Source organism: Linepithema humile, chromosome 3 (assembly GCF_040581485.1).
Source record: "Linepithema humile isolate Giens D197 chromosome 3, Lhum_UNIL_v1.0, whole genome shotgun sequence".
NCBI classification, from domain to species: Eukaryota; Metazoa; Arthropoda; class Insecta; order Hymenoptera; family Formicidae; genus Linepithema; species Linepithema humile.
In genome coordinates, this window is record NC_090130.1 from 16,270,146 (window position 1) to 16,288,093 (window position 17,948).

Consider the following 17,948-nt stretch of genomic DNA (forward strand, 5'->3'; position numbering starts at 1 on the left):
CAAGAAAAAATATGTAATTTGCAACATGCAACTGCACGTTTTTCATGAAAATCCATAATTTTTGAGGAAATTTAGCAAATTTAGCAACCCCGAAAGTGAGAGGCAAGGGGACTCACGTAAATCAAGCACCCCGCTGGAATCAGATTTTCGTCACGTCCACGCCGTTGATTCCGGGTAACTCTAAAAACGAGAAATGTTCATGAACATGTACAAATTGATGCATGATTCTCTTTACGAAAAACAAACATTTTTTCTTTGATTGCTAAATTTCCTCAAAAATTATGGATTTTCATGAAAAATGTGTCAGACAATTTTAATGCAGAATTTTATGTTCTTTCAGAATATGCAATGTAAAATACTACATTTCATTTAAAAAAACAAAGTTGACCTTCATATGACCTTCAATTTTACCTTCATCAAAAACTCAAGCCCACTATCTTGTGTCCCCCTCCGAACCCTACAACTTTTGTCTGAAACATTTTTTTTTCTCTAAACTCAACAGCGTTTGAAATATTCGCCTGGCTAGATTAAAATGAAATACACTGTATATAATTATTAATGATAATAAATATTATTTATGTAGCAAAGAAAATATTATTATTTTTTTTAGAGGTGCCTCAGCCTATTTCTTATATGAAAGCTCCTGAGCCAAAGCTATCGGCGGCTCGGCCGCCAGCGGCCGGGCGGTAGTGGAGGAACAGCAGGCGTTGTCTCGGGAATCGGCCCGAAATGTGCAACTAATTCCGAGCGCTGATATAAATTATTAACAAAAGATTTTTAAAATATTAAAAATAAATTAATTAAAAGTTTAGCTAAAATATTATTTATTATAACAAAGGACCCCGCACACACCCTTATAGAAATTAAATTTCGGTTTATACAGCAATCTAGTTCTCTCAAAAAGCCATTTTTCCGATTTTTCGTCATACGTATCTCAAAAACTGGCCATTTCTGGACTTCGTGCCCATTATTACTTTTGATCAGTATGGTAAGAACCAACTTTTCTGAAAGTTTCAGACGATTCGACCGAAATTCAATTTCCATAAGGGTGTGTGCGGGGTCCTTTAAATTTATATTAAATTAAATTTTTGTAAAACCACAAGTTTATAAAAAGCACTAAACAAGTTAAAAATTAGAGTGATTTGAAAAATAATAAAATAATACTCGTACTGGGATTGTATCCAATGCAAGATAAAGGTGATCCACACACTCTCAATGTTGCCACGGCTGCACCAGTATCAGCTGCAAGTACCAGAAGATGACCTTCGGATGACCCCGCTGCTAATGCCACACCAAATGGATGAAAAGCAATACATATGCATTCGAAACCCACCTAAAGCACAATATAATATATGTTATATAGTATATATTTAGAAACCTGTTCTTTTTTTTTATTATAAATATCCCCGGTAAAATAAAAATCTCTAATATAGTCAAAATTTTGTTATCTTAATTAGTCGAAATTAAATAATTTTCCATTCTTAAAGTTTTTATACAATTTCTATTCTTGTTCTAATTTCATCACACATTGTTCTGTACATGTGTGTAACGATGCAGCATGCATCGTTACAACTACGGGCCGTCCATCGTCCGTAGCCAACCAAGGACGTATCACGCGCCGATAAACTTTGCGATAAACACCGGTGGTCAATCGCCGAACGCCCCCCCCCCCCCCCCACATCCGTCCGCTCCGAATTTCGCCAAATGGGGGACCGCCGCCGAAACTGTCGATGCTTGCCGATCCGAAGTCAGTCGGCCGACAGCTGGGTATAAAAGAGGCCCGGCTGTACGTCTATTCCATCAGATCCTGTTTGCTGCTAGACAGCGAACATCCTCTACGAGCGTTCTCGTAGTCCGCCGAGAGTACTCGGATTTTATGCTTTTGCTTCCAAGTAACGCGAGCGTTCTCGTGTACCGCCGAGCGTTCTCGGCACTCTATCCTCTGACGCACGAGCATTCTCGTGCACCCGCCGAGCATACTCGGCTCCCGGTACCGGTCTTCGTATATGGGCCCGTGTACCCAGCGAAACCTCCGTTTCGAATCCCCCTTATACAAGCGTTCTCGTAAACCCGCCAAACGTACTCGGCTCCGAGCCTCTTATACAAGCGTTCTCGTATACCCGCCGAGCGTACTCGACCCCCAAATACCAAATCTCCGTGCACGGGCATTCCCGTGCACCCGCCGAACACACTCGCCAATACGAGCGTTCTTGTATTCCCGCCGAACGTCCTCGGCTCCAGATCTTTCTAACACGAGCGTCCTCGTGTACCCACCGAACGTACTCGGTTATCATCCAACTGTCATATCTCCGCACACCGGCATTTAAAACCAAACACCATCCGGCAGGCAAAACCGCATCGACCAATCCGCGCCACCGAGCGTGACCCGTATCGATCGACTATCGAACGGACTCGCGACGCATCTACGAACGCGCCCGCCGACAGGCACTCCGTCGTACCAACCGCTACGACTCAATCTTACGCGCTTGCGCCAACATCTCGTCGCTCGTACCAAGACGCTTCACGTCATCTATACACTCGTCACGTTTGGACGAATCACACGTCGCCTTTATACACCACCACATTTATACAAATAATATCATCGCTATACGAATTACCGATCATATTTATACGAAATCGCACACAGGGCCGGCAACTTAGCAGAATTTCGAGTGTGGAGTTTTATTCATTAAGGGGGGGGGGGGGGGAGCCAGAAAAACTGTAACAAATTTTTACAAAATGAGATATTTTATTTATTGCTGTTTACAACTGCAAACGTTGATCGTCGAATTTTATTTGCACATATAAATCTATTTGCAATTTCGTTCAAATCTAAGCCTTCAGTTATATCACGATGAACGTGGAGAATTGCGATGTTATTTAATCGGCTTTGCCACATCGTTGATCTTAAATATGTTTTCAATCTTCGCAAAGTTGAAAACGACCGCTCAGCAGTGCATGACGATGTCGGGACTGTGAGTAAAATCCTAATTAATTTGGAAAACTCACTAATCAATTCACTTACTGGCAAATTTTCTTTTAAAAATTTTACAACATCTTTCAGAGTCGATATTGTGATTTTTCTTTGTTTGATATCAAGAAACATGTCACGATGAAGCTTTAGTTTTTCTTCCTCAAAGTCATTTTTATAAAACTCTACAATGTGAATCGGATCATTGATTTTACCTGTAATGAAATTTTCGCACATATTTAAAAATTCCATTGTTTCGGAGTTAAATCTTTCTTTTAATGAAAAAATCACTTGATCGTATATTTCATTAAAATTCTTTTGGTAATATTCTTCAACAGATTTAAATATATGGACATCTGCTGTCTCGAAACGTTTCGGAGCTCTACGAGTGCGAGGCAATTTAGGTTCTTCTAAATTTAATTTATTTGCGCCATTTGTCGCTTCTTTCCACAAAGAATCAAAACCAGATTGTCTCATTTCCGCAAAACATAATAGTATGGCTTTCATTTTTTCATGTGACTCGTACAAATTTAAATCACTTTTTTGTAATTGCGTATTTAAAATTTCAATTTTCTCTAATGCTTAGATAGAATTTAATAGGCAAAAATAAAACTCAAAACTTTCCAAATATATTAAAAATCCATTGGCTTTACTGCTAACTTCTGATTTGTTTGTAGATATTTCATTAAAAAATAACAAAATTTACTCATAGTTAGCAGCTATTGTTTTTAAAGATTTGACTCTCATGCACCATCTATAAAATATAATAATAATATTATTTTTATTGTTAAAAAGTAATAATTATTTATTAAGCATTAAATTTGGAAATTATGTTATTTATATAATTTATAATAAGATGCAAAAATTCTTAAATCAACAACCATAACTTTAGATTTTAGATTATTATTTTGTACGTAATTTAATTTTTTTATCCACTTTATTAAATATTATAAATATAATTAATTGACCTATATATTTTACCTTGTTGGACAAAACGGTGATAGAATCGGTAGCGTTTCTTCGGATGTCGCCTGCAAATCTTTAAATATTGCGATTCGTTTTGGAGAATCGCGAATAAAGGTTATCATATCTTTGGCTACTCCAAGAAAGTTATTAATCATTTCTATGTTCTTCATAGCATCTTGAGCGACCAGATTTAACGTATGCGCTGTGCAATGAACAAAAAGGGCTCTTGATTCCAACTTCCGAAGTAGCGTACACCAGAATATTTTCCACTCATATTTGCGGCGCCGTCAAAACATTGCCCTCTTAATTTTGTAATATTTAATCCATATCGTAATAAGACATCTCTTATGATATTCAGAAGCGTTTCCGATTTTGTATTACTGGTTTCATAAAAACCTAAGAATATTTCTTTTATAGTAAAATCCGGCAAGGTAATTCGAAAGTTAATGGAACTTGTTCCAATCTGGATATATCCGATGTTTCATCTACGATGATAGCATAATATTGCGCGGATTTTATTTCTGTTATATATGTGTTTATGACTGTATGTGCCATCATTTCCAATATTTCATTCACGTAATTATGATGCAGCCACTTATAACCTGCTGACTTATTTAGCCACCACCTCAATTCTGGAACATCCTCAGCTCTCATTTTTTAAAATTTTATGAGATTAGAATATTCGTCATTATTTCTTCCACGGAGGGCTATACCTTGTTGTGCTAAAACACTAATAGTGCTAAATATCTTTAGCAATGCGACTCGAGAATCAGCCATTTCTTTAGTTTTTGCATGAGAAATATGCTCAATAATAGACTTATCTCGTAAATTTTGTAATCCTAAGAATGCTTTTCTGTGAAAACTGCTTGCTTCGTGTTTATTAAAACGATCTACCGCATTTTTCCAACAACTAAAGCCATTCGTTACAAATGATTCAATTGAGCGTATAGCATGGCTATCTAGACTTGATATATTTTTGCTTACTGCTTCTGAGCATATTTTACAGATGGCCTTACCCGTTGAATTAAATTCTAGCCATTTGTATATCTCTTGCCATCTTGCAAAAGATAATGGTTTTTTTTACCTAAAAAAACAATATAAGTACTGTTTACGTTTTGTCTGAATACTTTTGTACACTTTATTATGAAGAATCTTACTGACAGACTTATGAAATTTATAACAAACTTTGGATATTTTATTTTTAATTAATATTCAATTTATTAATTATTAAAATAATATTAAAATTTTAAAACAATTTTTAATGTTTTTAAATAAGACTTGAGAATTATTTTTTGTAATATTTTTATACTATATGTAAAATTATATTTTAAACTATCAAACTTATTAACTATTTAAATATATTTATATAAAAAATTGCATTTTACTCAAAATAAACATACTTTTGTTTAATACTGCTTTAGGCGCCAAATTTTCTTTATTTGGTTTTTCTTGAGTGTTGTTACTTGTTGCTTCTGTGATTTGCAGCCCCGACTTCGAACTACCGACTATTTCACTGCTTGAACAGCTAGGCTTCGAAGCTGCTATAGAAACAGCTGGTTTTTGCTTTCCTTTTCTTACGACAAACTTGTCCATGACTGACAAAGAGAGATAATATGTTGGGGGGCTTGAAAGAACCACGATCTCAGGTCAATAACAGCAACGTAAAAGAAGTTTGGTTATATGGTCACAGTTTGATCACGAACTATACGGACGTAGAAAGAGAGAGCACCAATTTGGGCATGAACTATGAGACGCTGACGGAGACGTTTCGCTTTATGCATATCTGTGTAATGCCCTCTAGCATATAATGTTACAATTGGTAGTATATCGGTAGCTCTCGTTGCAACTCATAAATAATTTTGGAACAAATTGGGCAAATTCCGAGTATGGAAATTCCACACTCGGATTAATCGGAGTGTGGAATTCTCCACATATTCCATATATAAGTTGCCGGCGCTGATCGCACATCATACGCAACATACGCAAACATCCATACGGATCATTTATACCAGAAATTGTCTCTGAAAAACTTTCTTTGCTCTTGTAGTGCCTATGTAGCGGTAGGCGCTGAGGAATAGATTCGGGATTCGCCGTGCTGGCCAAGGGGGTTTACTCGGAGAGTTGAATTAATTAACTAGTTTTTCCTTTTGAAAAAGGTATAACTTTTATTTGATACTCTTGTTGATACACTTTACACTTCACTCACTCGGCGACCGTATTACTGCGGTTACACGTGTACGCGGCGTGTCGTGCTTCGTACGGAACTTTACTGATAAAAAACCCGCGGTGCCTTGTGTGCCGTCTTTATATATACGGATCAGTATTCGGGGACAATGAGACTTGAACAATAACGGTCTATTGTATTCCCGAAATGCTGATCTGTTTAACCTACTTTAGGCGCAAGTGACACTCGGACTTCTAAGAACGAGTGCTCGCGTCAGCGCCTAATTGTTTAATAATTAAATTAGTTTTGTAATATAATTCTCGAAAGGTAACCTCGCTTAATGACCTTCTAAAAGTTTATTATCATTGTTGCCCAATTAACTTAAAATTATAACGTTGCGGTTTTTCGACACACAACACTCTGACGTAGGATTTTGTGACCAAATATCAGGACTCTTCGATCACTCTGTAGCAATTTATCTCATTTAAAAAAAGGATTTGTAAATTTTTATGATTCTTCTGTCTTATAATAAATATGTTTTGTAATTATGAAAAAATGTTCCTTGTATGCACATATATCTCATACAGCACAGAACATTCGAAATATATTGCAACAATGTTGCAGATTGCAATGTAATAATAGATATTGCAGAAATATAAAACTGCATCATAACTTTACTAATATTCCTGCAATATCTTGTTAATATTAAAAAATTTAATGCCATAATTTATAATAAATTAAATTAAACATTAAATTATACATAATAATTAAATAAAATAAAAAATATAATTTGTATACATTAAATCGTAAAATAGAATCAATAATTTATAATATTTAAGAAAATATAAATAAAAATAAAATCTATGTAAACCTTTTCTTATTTTCAAATGCCTGTACATATTCTCGATGTTTATTCATTAAAAACAGAAACATCTGAAAACTATAAATTACCCATAATTAAAATTAAATACAAATTGTACATAAAATTTATAGTTTTCAGATAGTTTTTCTCTTAATGCATAAACATCAAAATTCGTAGACAACAAAAAATAAAAAAAAATTGAATTTATTTTTATTTGAATGCTTCTATATGCTTTTGTCTATTAAAATCAAAGGCATCTTGTACATTAGTACAAAAGACCCCGCACCATTCTTATGGGAAAGTGTCTTTCTGTGGATTTGGCTAATTTTTTGATATGTTATAGTTCTCGTCATTCTGAACAAATGTCTTAATGGGCACAACTTAATCCTATAAGCTGTTTCCGCGTTACAAACCCTAGAAGGTCCTGATTTAACATACAAAAGTATAGGCGCGCGCGTGCGTGTGTGTGTGTTTTTTTGTTCAAATGAGGTGTTCAAACTGAGCACTATTCTCTGCGATGGAAGCATCTACTCTGGTTTGGAAGGAATTGGTTGCTCGAAAAATTTCATCATTATTTAAAAATTGAATTGCTTCTCTTATCCTATGAATCATATCATCCCTTGTAGTTGGACGGTCACGGTACCCCAAGTCTTTTACCCTTCTCCACAAATAATAATCTAGGATAGTGAAGTCCGGTGATCGAGGTGGATAATTGATCGGACCGTATTTGCCTATCCACTTATTGGGAAACATAGTGCTTAGAGCTGCACGGGCAACTCTTGATGTATGCGACGAGCATCCATCTTGTTGGAATCACATATCCCGGCGCAATGGCAGAAATAGATTTTCTAATAAGACAGAAAGATCTGTCTCTATCAAGGCTGAATACCTATCACCGTTTAAATTTTCTTAAAAAAAAATAGGACCTACGATCTGACTACCAATAATGCTGCACCAAACATTCACCTTCCAAATATGTTAATGATCCATTTCTCTCAACCAGTGAGGATTAACTTGCGACCAATAATGACAGTTCCACGTATTGACACAGTCATCACTTTTTAATGTAGATTTGTCAGAAAATAAAATTTTGTCGTAAAAAGTAGGTGGTTGTTGTCTTATTTGGTTGCAAAATGCAAAATTACTTTGACAATCATCATTATTCACATTCTGGTGAACAGCCATTTGGTAAGAGTAAAACTTGTGTACGCACGCACGCACGCACGCACGCACGCACGCACGCACGCACGCACGCACGCACGCACGCACGCACGCACGCACGCACGCACGCACGCACGCACGCACGCACGCACGCACGCACGCACGCACGCACGCACGCACGCACGCACGCACGCACGCACGCACGCACGCACGCACGCACGCACGCACACACGCACGCACGCACGCACGCACGCACGCACGCACGCACGCACGCACGCACGCACGCACGCACGCACGCACGCACGCACGCACGCACGCACGCACGCACGCACGCACGCACGCACGCACGCACGCACGCACGCACGCACGCACGCACGCACGCACGCACGCACGCACGCACGCACGCACGCACGCACGCACGCACGCACGCACGCACGCACGCACGCACGCACGCACGCACGCACGCACGCACGCACGCACGCACGCACGCACGCACGCACGCACGCACGCACGCACGCACGCACGCACGCACGCACGTGTGATGTTAGCATATAAAGGACATGTATTATTACTATATATATAAGTATATATATTGTTAGAAGAATAAATTATTATTAATATTATAAACTTTTAATATTCTTATTCTTTTTGTCTACTCATTTCTTTCCTTCTCCTATCCCGAGCGGACACGCGCTTTTGTCACGCAGTAAGATAGGTCGAGGCATAGGAAAGATATACACTACCGCTCAAAAGTGTGGAACACCTTACAATTTTAAAATAAAATTATATTTTTCTCACAGATACAATTATTTTATTAAAAATATCGATACTTATTTGTGAATGCACGTATTTGGATAAAATTTAAGAAAAATAACAAAAAAATTACTTATATTTACAATGTTAGTGAGTAAAGTTGATTAAAATTATCTAAAAATTGTAGGATGCTCCAAACTTTTCCGTAGTGTATGGGGAGTCAGGATGATAAAAAAAATATAATTTAAAATATAATTACTCGTCCACTCCTTCCTTTCTTCCATTCTCAGCGGTAACCTAACACGCTCGCTTATCTCATGTAAGGTAGGTCAGTGTAACATAACTTCTATATTGTTCAACATTCTAATCTCAAATTTAATAACTTATTAATTATAATACCCTCAGTTTTATTAATTTATTATATTATTTAAGATAAATAAGTTTATTTTAATAAAACTTTTTAAATTGTATATTTATTTAAATGGTTCCCTCATTACTACAACGGTGTAACTTGACTCGCGCGCTGTAGGATAGGTCAGTATAGTGAGTAGGATGGAAAAGACACATAGTCGGGATAATGCAAAATAATTTTAAATTATAATTGGAATAATATTTATTAAACAGATACACTTAAAATATATTATGACAATGAAACAATAAAGCATGTGATACGCTAGAAATTATCGCAATCCAAAGACTTGTGCTAACAGTTCGATTATATCGTTCTTATCAAACAATTTGCTTGTTTTTGTCACATATCGCCGCGATGGGGTCCTTCACATCACTCGCGATTTCTCGCAAGTGTATGAATTTGGTGTCAACCATATTGATGATGTTGTTCAACGACTGAGTGATACGATCTACGCAATACTCAAGAGCAAACATATTACATGCGGTGTCGCTCGACATGGCTAAACATACCGTTGATGTTTCCAGGCGCAGTACTTTTAGATTGTTTATCTTTCCAAATCGTAGTGTGACATGTCCGATGGTTTGAGATGATGTGTGTGCTTTGTCTTCACCATTGTTAAAAAAATGGTGGATGGCGTCTCGTTGATCCAGGAGGACCTTTCACATGTTGTGTGTAAAATGTATTTCTTTGCCATGGTTGTCACCGAGAGCGATTTCCACGTGGCTCGACATTGAAACGTTGATTCCAATATCCAGATATTTGCTTTTTGCTGGTTTTTGTCAACGGATATCTTCTAGCCAAAATTCTGGGAGGCGTGATCATGCTTCTATCGATGCTTGGCGGATTACTTCTATTTCTGTGGAAAAAAGCTTGTGTGAATTCAAAGTGTAACAATAGCGGTGAGTTTAAAGGTGTAAATAGTAAGAGAGCCAATTTACTCGTTGGGTGAGTATTTCCGCTTCTTCGCGAAGGTCTCTACATCTTGCTGTTTGTTGGTCAGATTACTTACAGTTGTCTGCTGTACGGTAGAAAACATCGTTGCTATAATCCAGGTGAGGCGTTGCAGCGAAATAGTCCAAACGATTTCGGATAACTGTGAGGATTCACTTTTTTTGCGAGTTTTTTTATACCCGCTTGTTGCACACGACACTAATTAAAAAATGCTGACAATGCCGATTAAAACATTGAAATCTGGCAACAATGGCGCCCAAAATGCTGACGTGGCTGCCTGTTGCTATGGACTTTTGCACACGGCACTATTAAAAGTGCTGATTAAATATAAAGAAATCTGGCAACAATGGTGTCCAAACTGCTGATGTTGCTAAAAATAATGATAATACCATGCTTGTAACAACGCAAATGGCGCTCAAAATGCTAACAGCGCAAAATGGCGCCTGTAAATTCTAAGAAAAGCGATTATGTAATTCGTAAAATATGTGGTCTTTTCCAAACTCTTGTAAACTGATACCCCTCCCCTCCATTTCGTGTAACTGATACCCACATCACAAAAGTGCTGATGCTGCGCTTTTACAACTGCGAATGTGTGTAACCTGATACCTCTCCCCTCCAAAAGTGCTGACGCAGCGTAATCTGATACTCCCTCTTTCCCTTTTCCCCCGCACCCCCCTCATTGCCCCATGGATTAGAACCGGCTTAGCTACACTACTCCCCTTACTTGTTTTAATTTAATATTGTTTTTTCTTCCTCAGACAATGGGGTGGATATTAATATATTTTTAAATTTAACTCCAAGTCAAATCCCTGTGCTGCTGCCCACTCCAACTTTTACCATAGGCGAACAGTTAACGTTTATGTAGAAGTACATTGCTTTTATGATTTCAAGTAAACTTGTAAGCATGACCCCTTTTTCTTTTTTCTGTTTGGCAGAAAAAGATTATTCTCAAAAGATTATTTTGTATTTATATTTTCATAAAATGTTGCAATTTTTTATGGAATGTGAAACCGTGTGGGCTTTTCGGACGCGGTATAGCTTGCCGGAATCCAGGTTCGTTCGGTTGGGGGTGTGTCAAAGAATGTACGCGATTTGTTAATAATAAATAAGAAGACGTGTTTTATTCAATTAATATGTCTGATGACTGTGTGTACATGCGATGTGTGTTTGCGATGTATGTAGCGAGATTTGTATAAATGAGCTGTACGATTGCGATGCGAAAAATATATACAAGCAACGGCGAAATAAGTAGAAAAGTATCGGTGCGATCGGTATAACAGCAACGGTGAAATAATTATTAAAGCAACGGCGGAATAATTATTAAAGCAGCGTGAAACAAGTATAAAAGTATCGGTGAGATCAATATAAAGCAACGGTGAAATAATTATTAAAGCAGCGTGAAATAAATATAAAAGCAGCGTGAAATAAATATAAAAGTATCGGTGAGATCAATATAAAGCAACGGTAAAATAATTATTAAAGCAGCGTGAAATAAATATTAAAGCAGCGTGAAATAAATATAAAAGCAACGGCGAAATAATTATACGGCAACGGCGAAATAATTATTCAAGCAGCGGTGAAGTGATTATAAAAGCAACGGCGAAATATGATAAAGTTTGACGTGAGGCGTCTTAGTGCGATCGGCGGAACGATCGGCGCAGGCGCAGTGTGATCGAGTCGTAACGGTTGGCACACGACGGAGCGTTGGTCGGTGAGTGCGTTCGTAGAGTGTCGCGAGTCCGTTCGATAATAGATCGATGCGGCCTATTCGGCGGCGCGGATTGGTCGACGCGGTTTTGCCTGCCGGACGGATTATGATTCGAAATCCCGGCAAATAAACGCGATATATGGATTAGGATGCCGATTACGCTCGGCGGGAGTACGAGAACGCTCGTACGAAGGCGAGAATAGAACGGCAATCCGGCTTGGTGCACGGGAATGCTCGTTGCACGAAGATCGGTGCCTAGCGAGGCCGAGTGCGCTCGGCGGGAGTACGAGGACACTCGTACGAAGGCGGAATTAGAACGGCGATCTGGCTAGGTACGCGGGAATGCCCGCTATACGAAGATCGGTGCCTAGAGGAGCCAAGTACGCTCGGCGGGTATACGAGTATACTCGTATGCGGAGGCAAGAATACCGAGGACGCTCGGCGGTACACGAGAACACTCGTGTGCTGGAAAAGGCATAAAATTCGAGTACGCTCGGTCGGACTACGAGAACGCTCGTAGAGTGATGTTCGCTGTCTAGCAGCGAACGGGATCTGGTGAGAAGATGTACAGCCGGGCCTCTTTTATACCCGGCTGGCGGCCGACTGAACTCGGATCGGCAAGCATCGGCGGTTTCGGCGGCGGGCCCCACTAACGAAAATTCGGAACGGTCGGGTGTGGGGGTTCGTTCGGCGATTAACCGCTGTTGTTTTTGATAAAAGTTTTATTGGCGCTCGATGCGTCCTTTGGTGGGCTACGGACGATGGACGGTCCGTAGCCGTAACGATGCAGCTTGCAGACTGCACCGTTACAAATGTAATGTTTGCATTTAATAATTCTATAAATATTTTACAATTTTTTATTTTTAAATACTACTAGTGAATGATAAATATTACATTTTGCACTTATGTTATGATTGATTAATTTAAATTAATAAATTTAGATTTTCAAAATTTCACAGATTTGCACAGATTTGTGAATTGCAATTTATAAATTTGCTGTTATATTGGTATATACAGATTAGGAAATTAATTAATTTTGTGACTAAGTACTTTTGATTCATCAAATATTTGTGATATAACAATCCTGTTTTATTTTTTTGTTTTTAAAATGCAACATTTGCATGAATTGTTGGAATCAGACACTGAGGCTAATGGTGTGATTATTGGATTCAAAAGCACACGTGCTTACTGAAAATGATCAAAAGATTATAGTGAAAACTGTTACCAAGTGGCTGCTCCAGATAACTGAGTTGTATGTTAGTAGTATAGCTATGCCGGTTCTAACCCAGGAGCAATGAGGGGGGTGCGGGGGAAGAGGGGAAAAGGGGGTATCGGATTACATAGGAGTGGGGATGACGAGGGGAGGTGCGGGGGAGAGGGAAGGTATCAGATAACAGTGGAGGGGGTAATGACGTCATTGTGTTTGGAGGAGAGGGGGTAAATTTGGAGTAGTGGGAATATCATATAACAATAATTCCCGGAAGAGAAAAGATAAGGATTGTTTATACAAATTGTAGGCAGCGCCATGTTGTCAGAATGCATCATCGTTATGTTTATAGTTAGTGTTGTGTGCAACAAACGGGTATATAAGGTCCATCATGACCAAGTCGAGATAACAGTCAAAATGTTCATCGCGCTATCGGATGAACGTGACATTCTGCGCCTGACAGCGGAGCAATTAGAATTCGTGCCGAAAGTGATTCTTATACAAAACTTTGCTCGGTACGTTGAGTGTCTGTGGGATAGGCTACCGAAACATTTAAGAGCGGATCCGGAAGTGCAAGGTTATCGTCGGTGCTCGTTGCACTACAACCAGCCGTGGCAGCGCGACCACATCGACGGGCCCCCACCGTACAAGAAAGATTGCACTCAGTGCAAACTCAAATAGGTAAAGTACACATTTTCAAAATATCTTTAATACACATTTCTCGAATGCGCAATAACTAATTGGACATTTTTATTTTAATAATTTTTATTTGTTACAGAGATGGAAGACAGTCTCACCTTACGAGAGGAAAATCTGAGTACTCTCACAGATTGGTTAACAACATGTCGGAAATGTAGAAGGAAATATAAAAGCAGTGAGGAAATAATTGAAAAGAGTATACAACATTTCCCGCCTTCATTAAACCATATATTCCGGATACTATATTTCGCCAACAATTTATCCAATGGACGAGTGAAATTGACGACAGTGTACTAGAAGACTCCGAGGAGGAATTTTCGGTGTTTTTGAGAGAATCTATCCTACCGATATTGATGCAAAAGTTGTGCTCGTTATGTGCTCAGGATAGTCTAAAATCAACGATGTCTTCAAGCTACTATAACTATATACATTATACGATACCGAAGCAGTATAGATCCGCGATACTTGAAAAAATTAGAAAAATGCATCCAGAGAAGGTGCCGACAGCGATACATTCGCACAAAGTACACACCACTCCTCAACATCAAACATCGATCGTCCACATTTTGCAGAACCGAGAGAACGGAGTATGCAACACTTCAGTGCAAGAAAAGAATGAACAATGTTTTTGTAGAACCGGGAGAACGGAGTATGCAACACTGAACCATGTATGCGAATCTAATTATTTTTAATAAAAATATTATTTATCAATAAAATAATTTGAATTATTATTCCATCTTTCCCCATCCTATTCAACGACCTATACTACAGCGCGCGAGTCAAGTTACACCGTTGTAGCGGACCATTTAAATAAACAATTTCAAAAGTTTTATTAAAATAAACTTATTCATATTAAATAAAATAATTTGAATTATTATTCCTGTGCCTCATCTTATTCACTGACCTATCCTACTGCGAGATAAGCGACAGATCATATGTCATGAGGATCATATAACTGAGGTGGAATAAAAGTCATACGATATAAATCATTTTTTTCTTTTATTTACGACGAATAATATAGAGTGAAATAATTAAGTTATACATTTATTCTAAACACCAATAATATACTTCAAGTTTTCTTTTTAATACAAATTAGTCGTCCTAGGACGAGGCTCGACTACAGCTATCGGCTTGTGGTACACTCCGCAATCTTTACACTTCTCGTATTCGGAATTTTTTCTATTCTGATCACGCTCCATTTTCTATACTTTTTTCTCCACCGCGTGCACACTTTGAACAGATAAATTTCTCTCTTCCGCACACCTTATATACAGCTCGACACAAAGATGTACGAGAGACGTTCGATAGACGTTCAAAGACGTACGATAGATGTTTTATAGACGTTCAATAGACGTTCAAAAACGTTCTATAGATGTTCAATACACGTTCGGTAGACGTACGAGAGACGTTCGATAGATGTTCAAAGACGTACGATAGACGTTCAAAGATGTACGAGAGGCGCACGATAGACGTTCAATAGATATTAAAAGTAGTTCGATTGACGTTCAAAGACGTACAATAGATGTTAAAAGTTGTACGTTAGACGTTCAACAATATGTTAAAAGATGTTACATAGATGTTAAAAGTAGTTCGATTGACGTTAAAAGACGTACGATAGGCCATATTACATGGAGGATCATGTAACTGAGGTGGAATAAAAGTCGTACGATATAAATTATTTTATTAATATAAATCATTTTATTAATATAAATCATTGTTGTTTTACACGTTTGTTACGCTCAAACCACCACTTGTACAATTTGCAAACATTCTGCATAGCGCAATGTCTCGTGTGATACCCGCAGCGCAAGGTTCCGATTACATCCAAGTTCGTCAGGCGTGCGATATCTTCGTAATCCGCATCTATTGTTTCAATCTCGACGAATTCATCCAATAGTTCACGCAGCTACTTTTTCTTCTCGAGTCCTTTCACGTATATCAGAGGCGGTTTCGTACCAATGGCATTGTTGATAAGGCTTTTCATCCGACTGTACGAGACGTGTCCATCTCCACGAATAGAAGCACACGCTCAGATATCGTCCGCTTTCCAAAGTTCGAAGAAGAGACAGCTTGTTGACTTCGCTCAGAGATACGTGCGGCATTCGCCACTGTATCTTGAGTAGCTCGATCGTCGGATTCGCACCGACTCGTCCAACAATTGTTATCGTTGCGCGATCGTATCAATACAAGCGTTGATCACGATGCGCTTGTAGTCCTCGCAGAATCCAAACAGAGCATTGAGCGGAACGCAAAAATTAAAGTTTCCATCGATCAACGAATATCCATTCGGATTCCACGATGCGTATTTCAGCATCTTGCTCTTCTCCGTCGTCAGCGATATATAATTTTTGATCGTCGTTGTTATTCCAGCGTTTCTGTTGCGATCGATTTCAACTCCGTCGAGCTCGTATCGCATTTCTTCAAACATAAACGCGACACAATTATTTCCCATAATACACACGATATCTCTATTCTCATCGGTAGGATTCATAACGAGTTTTCCTTCAACGTAGAGAAAACTCTCACACGGCAACGTGTATAAATCCTGTTGTTGTATAGGTATTTGTATCTCATCGCTGTGTCCCAACGTTGTGTTAGCGTACGGATTGTACGTGTGCATCTCATATTTCACGATACGTTCGTCGAAGACGGGCTCGTCAACGATGTTGAGTATATCCATCTCTTTAAGCGTTTCTCACAACAAATCCTAACGATTGTAAAAAGTTTACGTCGTACTGAGCCTCTTGAATGGCGATTTTTTCTCAATTTTCGTTGTTTTCTCAATCACACGCTGCTTATTCAACACGAGCACTTCCTCGCACCACGTCGCCGCAAGTGCAGTCTGATGGTAATCTCCTCTCCGCGATAATCAATCAATCGTCTGTCTTGATCCACCACACGCAAGGTGATATCGGTAACGCTTCTCGCGATGACCGGAAGGTAAATGATTTGCGCCGGTGTTTCCGAGACTTTATATCCCGGAGGCACGTTGGGTGAAAATTCGTGTATCGTGTGCACCGACTTGTCGTTGGCGTACGCACCCGCGGTAATGCTGCATTCCACTCGAATAATGTTTACGTTGATGATGTTTACCGAGGAGTCTGATTCGTGCCACTTTCTCGGTTCCAGTATACGACCCGTCGAAAATCCCAACAATGGTCCGATGGTATTCGGTTTGGCGAAATTTATCCGAAAAGCGCACATGATTTCACTCTTCATGGTATTAACGTTGGGACGAAGTGACAATGGATAATCTTGCTCTTCACCTTTTCCTCGTTTTTGCAGTATCGCGCGTTTCAGATAAGAAGCAATGGCGTCCAATTCGTACGATCCTTCGGGAATTGTAATTTCTTCGTCATTGTCGTCGAAATAAAATTTATTGTTCGCTACTGTCATGTTCGGAATTGTGTTGTAGGTCTCCATCGTGGTTAGGCCGAGCTCGTAGTCCCCATCGCTCAAGTCTATCGGTGGAAAATAATCCACCGTGAGAACGCTGCTTTTACCGCTTAGAGTGAGCGTCAGCGACATTGCCGAGATTCTATTGACGACTGATGTCGATCGATGGCGGATCGATTCTTAAATGTCGGAGGAACAGGAGGCACAATTGTCCGCAGATCGTTTGATCGTACGTCTGGTAGACTGTGCGATTGTACGTTATCGTTGTATCGGTGTCTCCGAGGTAGAGTGTAAACTCCTTCGGCGGTTGCAAATTGCCAAAGCTGTCAAAGTATACGGCGTGATCGCCTCTCTTGGCGTACGCCACCCAATGCGTGCCCGGCCCGTCGACATCGTCCAAATTCACGATACCGCTCTCGTTTCGGTGTATCTCGTCAGGTAAAGCGTTACGCATGTAGACATCTCGGAAATACGGTGTTCGCATACGCTTCGCTATTTGTAACAACTGTAGATTGGTGGTGGCACCCGCGGGCATCTCTATCGTTTTTTCGACGTTTTTTTTTTTTCTTCTTCAATCCTTTGACCCGCTTGTACGGAGCGAGATAAATCTCCCGTCCTTCCATAGCTTTATTGTGACGTTTCATCTCTTCGAGTTGTCGTCGCGCGGCCTTAGAGTCATTCACCGCCTTTGCAACACC

General features: G+C 39.2%; 1 protein-coding gene and 1 pseudogene across 2 annotated transcripts in view; both read right to left on the bottom strand.

Annotated features, from left to right (window-relative positions):
• The window catches only part of DCX-EMAP (Doublecortin-domain-containing echinoderm-microtubule-associated protein), a 587,536-nt gene that overhangs the window by 47,292 nt on the left and 522,296 nt on the right, over positions 1-17,948 (bottom strand). For both annotated transcript variants that reach the window (XM_067352202.1, XM_067352203.1), the window contains one exon: positions 1,171-1,333. In XM_067352202.1, the coding sequence (XP_067208303.1) occupies positions 1,171-1,333 (163 nt within the window). The remainder of the gene's footprint in view (positions 1-1,170; positions 1,334-17,948) is intronic.
• On the bottom strand, positions 2,805-8,183 carry LOC136998832 (uncharacterized; annotated as a pseudogene).